Source organism: Poecilia formosa, unplaced genomic scaffold, assembly GCF_000485575.1.
Source record: "Poecilia formosa unplaced genomic scaffold, Poecilia_formosa-5.1.2 Scaffold112, whole genome shotgun sequence".
NCBI classification, from domain to species: domain Eukaryota; kingdom Metazoa; phylum Chordata; class Actinopteri; order Cyprinodontiformes; family Poeciliidae; genus Poecilia; species Poecilia formosa.
The window spans coordinates 1,025,056-1,035,476 of record NW_006800051.1 but is presented as its reverse complement, the minus strand read 5'-3'; the positions used below and the strand labels follow the sequence as shown (position 1 = coordinate 1,035,476).

General features: G+C 38.9%; 3 protein-coding genes across 5 annotated transcripts in view; all 3 read right to left on the bottom strand.

The window, feature by feature from the left end:
* Positions 1-10,421, bottom strand: part of LOC103143446 (hepatic lectin-like) — a 21,368-nt gene that overhangs the window by 4,977 nt on the left and 5,970 nt on the right. The gene's annotated exons all lie outside the window — the stretch shown is intronic.
* On the bottom strand, positions 882-5,417 carry LOC103143445 (CD209 antigen-like protein E). The gene is made up of 7 exons (XM_007559999.2): positions 3,633-5,417; positions 3,226-3,335; positions 2,450-2,527; positions 2,197-2,280; positions 1,912-2,063; positions 1,524-1,648; positions 882-1,448 (listed from the first exon to the last, which is right to left on the bottom strand). Exons 2-7 carry the CDS (start codon positions 3,314-3,316, stop codon positions 1,259-1,261), a joined length of 720 nt encoding a protein of 239 aa, XP_007560061.1. The 5' UTR covers positions 3,317-3,335; positions 3,633-5,417; the 3' UTR covers positions 882-1,258.
* Positions 9,082-10,421, bottom strand: part of LOC103143506 (CD209 antigen-like protein E) — a 13,698-nt gene continuing 12,358 nt past the window's right edge. Inside the window, exons 8-10 of the mRNA XM_016675334.1 lie at positions 10,278-10,356; positions 10,061-10,185; positions 9,082-9,152 (exon numbers count right to left, since the gene is read on the bottom strand). Of these exons, the coding sequence (XP_016530820.1) occupies positions 9,122-9,152; positions 10,061-10,185; positions 10,278-10,356 (235 nt within the window). The 3' untranslated portion in view covers positions 9,082-9,121. The remainder of the gene's footprint in view (positions 9,153-10,060; positions 10,186-10,277; positions 10,357-10,421) is intronic.

Below are 10,421 nucleotides of genomic sequence, written 5' to 3'. Positions count from 1 at the left end.
GGACAGAACCAACAGACTGGGACAGAACCAGCAGACTGGGAAGGAACCGGCAGACTGGGATGGAACCAGCAGACTGGGACAGAACCAACAGACTGGGACAGAACCAGCAGACTGGGAAGGAACCGGCAGACTGGGATGGAACCAGCAGACTGGGACAGAACCAACAGACTGGGACAGAACCAGCAGACTGGGAAGGAACCGGCAGACTGGGATGGAACCAGCAGACTGGGACAGAACCAACAGACTGGGACAGAACCAGCAGACTGGGAAGGAACCGGCAGACTGGGATGGAACCAGCAGACTGGGACAGAACCAACAGACTGGGACAGAACCAGCAGACTGGGAAGGAACTGGCAGATTGGGACAGAACCAACAGGCTGGGACGGAACCGACAGACCTGGGTGCTGGAGCCAGACAGAATCGAAGACAATCTGCGTCCAGAACCGTTACTTTAGTACTTCAGACTGCTGAGTTCATCCAACCCTGTGTGGGTTGGATCATCCACAGAACTAGACCGGTCCAGACCGCAGGGAACCATCAGGGCTGATCTTCCCTCCATCCAGGATTTGTTCAGGTTTAAGGTCAGGAAGATGGCTGCTAATGTCTGCAGACCACACATATGCTGGACACAAGCTGTTCAGACTTTAACCTGTAGGGCGGCGCAACAGAGACAGTTTCTCTGCTAGATAATCTCCCTGATGAAGATTAATCCATCTGATGCCCAGATAAATATCACATATTTGCACTAATTCAGCCTTGGATCCTGTTATTTAAAACACTTTATATATATACACACATATTTACAAAAAACACAACTTTTATTATTTAAAATGTCTTAAATGGAAGCAAAGTGGAACCAGAGTCAAATTCTTTTATTTAGTTATTATTTATTTATTGTTTTTATTTCAAAAAGGTTTTAGAAAATAAGTGAACAAACAATCAGTAGGACAGAGAAAAACTTGTGCACATAACCAAGAACAAAATTATTTCTTCAGTTTTCTGTTTAAGAAGTAGGAAGACATGTCACCTATTTAATAAAACAAGAAATAAGCAGTACAAGAAATCAGAAAATGATATTTTTTAAGAGAAATAAAGGTGTTAAAACATGAGTCTGTAATTAATCTAATGTGTTTATTGTTGATGGAGTTTCTGAAATAAACAGATTTTTCACTAATATTCTGGTTTATTGAAAGGTTCTGGACGTGTTTCGGCATCAACGTCTCTGCAGGTTTGATGGTTTCCTGAACTGAGCCTGACTTCACACACAGACAGGTGACATCCGTCCGGGCGCCGCAGCTTTCTCACACACACTTCTGTGGAGAAGGTCGCAGGATTTATCAAGCGAACACTTCAGGTCCAAAGCTCCGTCCTGCTCTCCGTTCCCACCAGAATCAGCAGCAGGTTCTCCGCTCTCGTCTCGAGGCTCACCGTTCCTCAAAAGGTTCAAACTAAGAAGAAAAGAGAAATGAGCTTTTATGACAGATTCTAGAATAAATCAAAAATATTTTCCACAAATGCGAAACCTTGTGTTCATCGGTGATCCGTCCACCCAGAACCATCCGCCGTCGTTGTCTGAGTCCGACAGTCCGATCCAGAACATGTCTCCATCTTTCTCCATCATGTCTCTCAGTTTTCGCTCCAGGAACAACTGAACAGAGAAAATTATGCTTATGGAGCTAAATTAGGGCTTAAAGTTTGTTCAAAAGAAAAAAATAATCTGAAACTGAAATAAATGTTGGAACTGGAAGGTATAGTTTTAAAACATTTTTTCAGTTTAAATTTTGTTTTCTTCTGAACAAACTTTATGTCCCCATTTTAGTTCCATAGTTGTTGATATTTCCTGAGCTGAGATGAAGAAACTTGATGCTGAGATGAAATCAGAGAAGCTGAACCTGCAGCAGAGTTTCATACCTGCTCCTCTCTGCTGTCGATCTTCACCAGGTCTGATCCCAGATCAGTGCAGGAACGTCTGCTGTCAGTCCAGGAGGATTTACTGCTGCTGAACTTATAACAGTTTCCTCCATGCAGCTCCGAGCCTGGTTCACACTTCAGACACGGCTCCTCTGTGACGCAGGAGAACAATAATGTTACAGAAGTTCCTGTGATTTCTGGAGAACAGGAAGGACCTTCTGTCCTGTAGTTGCAGTCTAACTTCCTGTCTCTTCGTCGTTTCGTTATCATAGATCTGTAACTCACCTGGATTTGCTTCAGCAGGATGTGGACTAGAAAACACGGGATATGAAGGAGTTGGTGAACTCTTGTTCAACATGGCTCTGATTTCTGTTAAGAGACCTTTTTGTTTAATTTATCTTAAACAGGAAAACGTTTTAATCCATAGAATAAAATTCACTTCTGTTCAAATCAATAAAATGTTTAAAATATGAACTCCAGTTATTCCTGGCATGTTTAGACAGAAGCTCCTGGATTCCTTCAGACTAAACGTTCTCACCTGACAGATTCGTCTTCAGAGCTTCGTTCTCCTCTTGCAGAGTTCGGATGATTTCATTGCTTCGAATCTTATCAAATGCTGAGAAACCGGCAGAAATCAGTAAAAATCAGATTCATTCATAGATACAATGTGGCTGCATCCTTCATGTTTTCTGCATGTTTGGGAACGTTACGACCCAGGAGGTGCAGTGTGACCCGGTCCGGTCCTGAAGGATCGGCTCCCTGACAGGTTTAGATTCTTCTGCTCCAACAGCTGATTGAACTGATCCGACCACCTTCATAACATTTCATCATGTTCTAATGGATTTTTGGTTTAAATCTGATTTTTTCTGTTTTTTTTGCGATGTTGTTCCTGCTGCTAATGAAACCGGACTGCAGTCGGACTTCTGTCTGAACGTTTACGACCCAAACGAGCCGCAGGAGCAGAAAGTTCAGGTCACACTGCAGGGCGATGCTGATGGAGAGCTTCATTATCATAACAAGATCATAACATGAAGAAAGATAATTAAGAAGATCAAAAGGTTTTCATTCCTTCATTCGTTTATAAAATAGTCTGCCAGTAAAACCAGTACTTCTATATCAATATTAAGGATTTATTCATTTAAATTAAATTCCTATTTGTCTCTGAAAACCTCCTTATAAGTTAGTTTTGTCTTATTTCAAGTGTACAAAGATGTTTGGACTAGAAAGTTCAAATAAATGGATATTGTGTTTTTGCAGTGCTTCTCATTTGGACAAAGTTTAAAAATCTTTCAGAGTAAATCAGTGGAAACTCACAGAGACGGTAAATAACAACAAGAGCAGAGATCAGAAAACTGAGGAGAACCGGCACCGCTCTCTCTGTTCTGGTTCTGTTCTGGGTTTTCATGTTGAGGCAGCAGCTTCACCTGAGGAGCATTTAGAGCAGAACCACATCAGAACCTGGAGACAAACTCACAGAAAACTAACAACATAAACTCTACAGATTAAAACCCCTTCAGGTTTTCTGAGCCATGAGGAAACTTTCCTCCACCGATCAGCGAGTGATAAAATCTCTCCTCTCTTATTCTGCCGTCGCTCTGCTTTTTACTACAGATTTTATTCCCACTGTCACCAGATGCTTCCTTTATAAAGTCCTTTAAAGGTTCATCTGTTTCCTCCTCCTGGTTAAATATTTGATGAAAACTCAGTAAAAATATTCCTACCTGTTTTGTAGTTCTGCTAAAGACTCTTCATGCAGAAATTCGTCCAACTTTAAACCAAACTCTGCGACTGTTTGGAGATCAGAGACTGAACAGGAAAACAACCATGAAGTTCTTGGACTCTTTGTGTTTCTCTGCTTCCTGTCTCACAGCTTTATGTTGAAGAAACTTCCTGTTTGGGTTGAAGCAGGTTTATGTCCAAGCTACGTCCTGACTGTACAACATCTCTTATCCTAATTTAATTATTCAAACACTGTAGGTTTACTGCTACATTTTATTTTTTAAGTATTTTATTCACTTTATTTAAACTTTTATTTCAGTAAGATCTCAGCAAACAGATGTGGATGTGCTGCCCCCTTCTGGTTCAATTCTGTTTTTTTCCTATTTGATTAATGCATTAAAACTTAATCCGATAGCATTGAATAACCATAAAATTGAAATTACAAAAATAAATTTGCTTAACAGAAATATGCCAGTTTTGAATAAACTCTTGTTTTTCAATAAACCTTTTTTTAGCGTGTTTTATAAATCCTCAATGGAAACACTTTTTTCTCATCACACTATTCTTGCGTTCAGCCGTCGATGTTCCTGTGGGCAGCTGAAGAACAGGAAGCCGCTCTGTCATTCAGAGATATGATGCTGAGAAACTGAACAGGAAACATGATTTCTGTTCTCCAACTTATTGATCAGATCATAGAAAATATTGCAACATCTTCAGTCTGCAGCATTTCATAATATACATTTGATTTTATTTAAAAAAAATGCTATTTACTCATGATGCTGATCTGATTTTTGGATTTAGGCCAGGGGTGCCCAAAGTGTGGTCCGGGGGCCGTATGTGGCCCCCAGGCTGTAACTAAAAATTTACACAACTTTGGCCCACAAGCACAGGTGGTTGATCCCAACGGAAACTTTTTGTTTTTATTTATTACAAACAAATTTAAATGTTCTTATAATTTAATATGTTTAATGCAATATAAAGTATTCATCTTTTTAAAACCACATTTTTGCATTCTCTCTGTCTTATGGTGATTAGAAACACATTTATTTAATGACTTTAATTCAAAATTAGACTTAGGTGCACCAAAACCTACTTTTAATTTATTAAACATCTAAATATGTCAAAATACAAAAAGTGACTAGAATCCGGTTTTTATGGCTGACTCCCACAGTTTGGATGCCTTTCTCTTAAAGACAAATGTGCAAAGTACTTTTTCACTTTTGGAGAAACAATGATCTACATTGCATCCCCATTATTATTAATTTGTCTGGTTATTATTATTATATCCTTAGTTTATTGTTGAGCAAGAAAAATATAAAATAATATATTTTTGGATATATTTTCGTTATGCCATCACAATGTTTTACCATGTGACAAAAAGTTTGGACATCCTGATTTAGGCGTTTATTTTCCTGTTTGTTTAGCCTGTAGTTCCTGTAATGGCCTCTAGATGTCCTCGGTTACTCCAGTTATTGCAGCTCCCAGTTCCACCAGCTGTTCTGACCCAGTTGCACCAGTCACTCCTCCCTACTGGTGTTCAGTTATGATAAATGTTTTGTTTGGATTTTGAAGCATAATGTTCATAATAATAAAGGAATAAAGGATTAATAACATTTATAGCAGCAGGATTTTATTTTCTATTCTGTTTATTTATAAATCTCCAGTCAGCAATAACACATCATCTGAAAGTACATTAAAGGTCTAAATTTAAATCTGACTTTTTGCATCTTAATTCAGTCCAGACAGAAAGAAAACGTCTTAAACGTTTGACTTTGTAAAAACAATCACATTTCTGCTGGTTTCTCACAGATACTTTTGAGTTGAACACGACAGGAATGATCATCCCAACTCTTCAGATCTACACTGTTTCCTTTCTTGTCCATCCTCCCACAGTCCTCTCCTGCTGGGTTCTGACCGGCCCAGTTGTTTGGTTCTCCATCAGACCAGAAACTTAAACTAAAGCAAAGAAAAAACCACAAAACTATAGCAACGAAATGCGATTTTAAACCTTAAAAAAATATAAAAGAACTGAACAAATTTATCAAGACCTGGGGTCCAGAGGTGACCCGTCCACCCAGAACCATCGGTCTTCTGCCTGTGAGTCTGTCAGTCCGATCCAGAACGTGTCTGGAGGCTTCTTCATTTTCTCCTTCAGTTTAGATTCCAGAAACATCTGGAGATGATTAAAAAAGCTGCATTTCCAATGACCATGATGGCAAATTGGAAGCACAAAAATAAATTTGCTCAATGGAAACTCAATTTAAAGAGAAAACTCTAGTTTTTTTATAAAAAGCTTCTGTGCTAGGAGGAGGTGGTTTTTCAGGTGTATGGAAATTAAAGTATTTTGCAAAACTGCAATAAAAATACTTTTTTCCATCATGAGTCACATGACCAAAGAACCGGATGTTACTACTGGAGGAAACGATGAAGAAGACGACAGGATGCTGTGCCTTGTTCCTCCTACAGGAAGCAGGATAATTGTTTAAAGTCTTATTGAGTGAAGCATTTTATTCACTTATGATTCTTTTGTGGAATATCAACAAAATTTTGCACACATAATGGATACACAGCTAATGACTGAGATCTTTCTGTGCTGGGATGAAGAAACATGATGATGTAATAAAATTAGTAAGAACATGAACCTGCAGTAGCTGCACTTCCGAACAAATTGTCATAAGGTGGTGGTTTGATGTGGTGAGGATTGACGCTGAGACCCACGTGAAGATGATGAAGAGTTTAATGATGAAGGCTCAAAACAGTCCAACACAGGCAGCACGGCCCTGGTTGGAGGTGAAGGATGAACCTCCAACCAGGATGGACCTCCAAGAGGAGAATATTCGGCAGCAGATGAGTGTTGAAGGTCATCGTCTGAATCAGAAGGGTAGAGCTGAATAGCCACATCGCATTCCGTGATGAGCTGAATTTAAAGATTTGTAATCGTAGCAAGAATCACGGGTCTGATGGTTGACAAAACGTAACAGACTGAGATGAGGGGGTGAGCAGAGTATAAACAGGCTGCCTTGAAATTAGAGGTGTGGTTTGAGCGTGGCCCTGCTCCCGAACTTAAGTTAACACCAGGGGCGGATCTAGAAAAATATTTATGGGGTGGCAAGAGGGTGGCAGGGACTTTTTCAGGGGTGGCAGTAAATATATNTTTGCATAATTTGATTGCTAAATGTCATCTTTGTATTGAATCTGGACCTAAAATGCAACATCTTACTTTCCCCTCTCCATCTTGAATCGCGTCACCTTCGTGCCTCATTTAAAATTATGTGACTGAAACCCATGAAACATTTCCATGGCTTGTATTAATACTTGCTTGGCAGGATTTGGAATTGTCATCAGTGTCACTTTTTTGGAACCACTGATTTCCACTTTGCTTAAATCAGGGGCGGATCTAGAAAAATATTTATGGGGTGGCAAGAGGGTGGCAGGGACTTTTTCAGGGGTGGCAGTAAATATATATATGTTTTTAATATTTCGTATTAAAAACAATACAAAATATTGTTTTTAACTCGCATTGTTTCAAAATGAGCTTCATGTAGCACCGAGGCTTAAATACAATTTCTTAATGTAGTATAGTTCATTATTTTTATGTCTTTCAAACTCCTGCTAATTGATATGCATTACTGATATGCATATCAATTGATATGCACTGTGTCCAGAAAATCATTTTATCCCAATACAGGACAAAGACAAGTCTGTCACGAAAATATTAGCACCATCATTTGTTATTAGATATATCTATTAAATATGACTTAAAAAAGACTTAGAAAACTGATGTTTGATAAATTCTCAATGATACAAATCTATAAACAGTTTAGTTTCTGTTAGTCTTGTCAAGATTCAAGAAAGGGCAAATTTCTATTAATATTGGTCAATCGTTTATTTTAAATATGCTGTAGGATCCGCAGTTTGACGACTGTTATAAATATCACGTTTTGCAAACACAGGGGATTAGATCAGTTTTTGTCGCTTGTTTTTAGGAATTGCAGCGGCTGCAGTGCACCACAATAAAGCTACAATAAATCTGATAAACAGGTGAAGAACCAAACTAGACAGAACCACTTCTGACTGTTTGCCAAGCCAAACATCCAATAAAAGTTCCACCAAGCCACTACTGAGGCATTGGGGTCAAGTTTCTCGACACGGGCAAAAGAAGGTTCAATGTCCAAACTTATTTGATTGTTCTCTGTGAATTACAGAGATCAAACTTTCATTTATTCTCATGCTACCACTCTTGCTCTGGTAAAAACCATTGGACCCAAACCCAAATGCCTGCTGGTCCTTCAGGCCCCTGCACTTATAGAAAGTGGACTGACCCATATTACTTCCTGTCTAAATTTAGAAAATAATAAAACAAAACAATAAATAAAATCAACAATTATCAACCTACAAATAAACTTTGTAAATAATACAAAAAATATAAATTTAAGAATAAAGTAACAAAATTCAAATGGATAAGGAAATAAAGATAAAATAGCCCCAACAACCTCTATTCTGCCTTTTCTCCCTCTGTATGTCGGTATTACGCACGGCCCGTTGCCATGGCAACCGACAAACAACAGGTCAAAGAGCAGATAGAGCAGAGATTACTGATCAGGGGAATCAACACCCAAAAGCAAACATTTCCCACACAAAAAAGTAGCAAAAACACTAAAACATTACATCCAGTCTGTTACATTATGTTGTCAGGCTTAATGTCTATAATGTGATTATTAATAAGTTTTCGCCTGAACATCGCGGTGGTTGATTAACTGATTTAAACAGCTGCTCTACTGATGACATGGTGGGCGGGTTGTTTAGTGCTAACGGAACCAAAACACACCGAACTGCGCAGCACATGCTAATATTATCAAAGTCAATACCAGGCCAGCAGCAGTTAGGCTAGTATAACTGACCCACTGCTCACTTGTTAAATTTTTCCTCACCTGTGAAATCTGAAGCCCTTATTAGCATTATCTATGGTTGAATTAACTGCTAAACATTGCGTCCGTTGTTCTGATTCTTTGCGTGATTGTAGTAGTTTCCTGACCACCGATATTTCTGACTCAATGGACAGAAACTGCGCATGTGTGACTTACGATAAATCACATAATGTCCAGTCCAATAATATATCCATCAATGCTGCTGGCTCTCTGTCCTTCTCTCGCACTTCCCGCTACTTAGCAGTGGGTGTCAGGTTACATTGTGTTGCATTCAATGTTGTCGGAAAAAAGAGTTTCATGCGCTTAATGTCCGATTTGCCATAACTATTTATTGAATTCATTGTCGCTAGCTGGGGTGGCAACAGGGGTGGCGAGGCTCTCGTTTGGGGTGGCAACTGCCACCCCATGCCACCCCAGTAGATCCGCCCCTGGTTAACACATTAACTCCATGACGTTTAAAGGACGTCTTTAAATCATCAGTGTGTGTCTGGTTGTCTGTCCTGTGTCTCTGTGTCGTCCTGTGATGGACTGGCGTCCTGTCCAGGATGTCCCGTCTCTCTCCACTAGATGGCGGTAGGTACCAGCCCCGTCACTCTGTAGTTATGAATGAGTGAATGGAAGAAGACATCATTGATGACAAACAGAAACCTGATGAAATGCTGAAACAGGAAGTAAGTTCGTCTGAAATTATAATTATTAGCAAACAAAACAAATAAAAACACATTTAATTCTCTTATATGGTGAAGTTTTTAATAAATTGTACAGAATTTACCAGATTATAAACTCAAAAAGAAATAATAAAAATACTTTATGAATTTAAAGAATCAGATAAAAACAGGAAGGTCAATAAAAACCATGGTGGAATTTCTATAAAATTATTTCCTTTGCATCAAGAACATGTTGCTTTTTAAAATGTTACATCAAACCATCCTAGTGAGATACTTACAGTAAAAACATTTTGAAGATTGTTTTTCATTAGTTAGGTAAAAAAAAAACAGCAATACTTTAATCTCACTATCAATGTATTGACTTAATATTAAGTTGTTTTACTTTTGCTTCAATGAAAATATGGTGAGAACTGAGAGAAAAAGTTTAAAAGCAGAAATGTATTTATCTTTGAGTTAATCTAGTAATTAGCTGTAAATGAACCTGACATTATGTAACATAACTCTGCAACTTCTACATATTTCACTCTGGTTGTTTTGTAGCCTGGATTGAACCTCACACACAAAACATTTGTCCAGTTTCTGGAGTTTTCTCACAGATACTTCTTTGAGAACTAAAACAGAAAATATCAGCCCAACAATTGAGGTCTGGAGGTACTTCTTTTCTCCCCATTGTTGCACAGTCTTCTCCCTCTGGATGTTGTTGATCAGGACCTTTCCAGTCATCAGGTGTGTCAACCCAAAAATTTAAACTAAAAGATGAAGATCAGGAACATGTGTGATAATAAACACGGTGTTAATTGTGAAATATCCACTATCTTTCCACATCAGTCACACCTTTGATTCAGAGCTGATCCGTCCACCCAGAACCATCTGCCTTCTTCCACTGAGTCGGTCAGTCCGATCCAGAACATGTCCTCACTGTCCTCCATCAAGCCTCTCAGTCTGTTGTCCAGGAACATCTGAACAGGAGAAGTTGATGAAAATGACTGTTAGATTTTTCTGAGCTGAGATGAAACCAGAGAGAAGCTGAACCTGCAGCAGAGTTTCATACCTGCTCCTCTCTGCTGTCGATCTTCACCAGGTCTGATCCCAGATCAGCGCAGGAACGTCTGCTGTCAGTCCAGGAGGATTTAGTGGTGGAGAAATAATAATTAATCGCTCTGCAAATAATCTGAAGATTTTTTAAATTTAAAAA

Coding starts and splice junctions, on each gene's coding strand:
- LOC103143445 (XM_007559999.2), bottom strand. CDS start 3,316: ATGAAAACCCAGAACAGAACCAGAACAGAGAGAGCGGTGCCGGTTCTC. Junction 2,281..2,449: donor TCTGAAGACGAATCTGTCAG/GTGAGAACGTTT, acceptor GTCTCTTAACAG/AAATCAGAGCCATGTTGAAC. Junction 2,064..2,196: donor TCCTGCTGAAGCAAATCCAG/GTGAGTTACAGA, acceptor CCTGCGTCACAG/AGGAGCCGTGTCTGAAGTGT.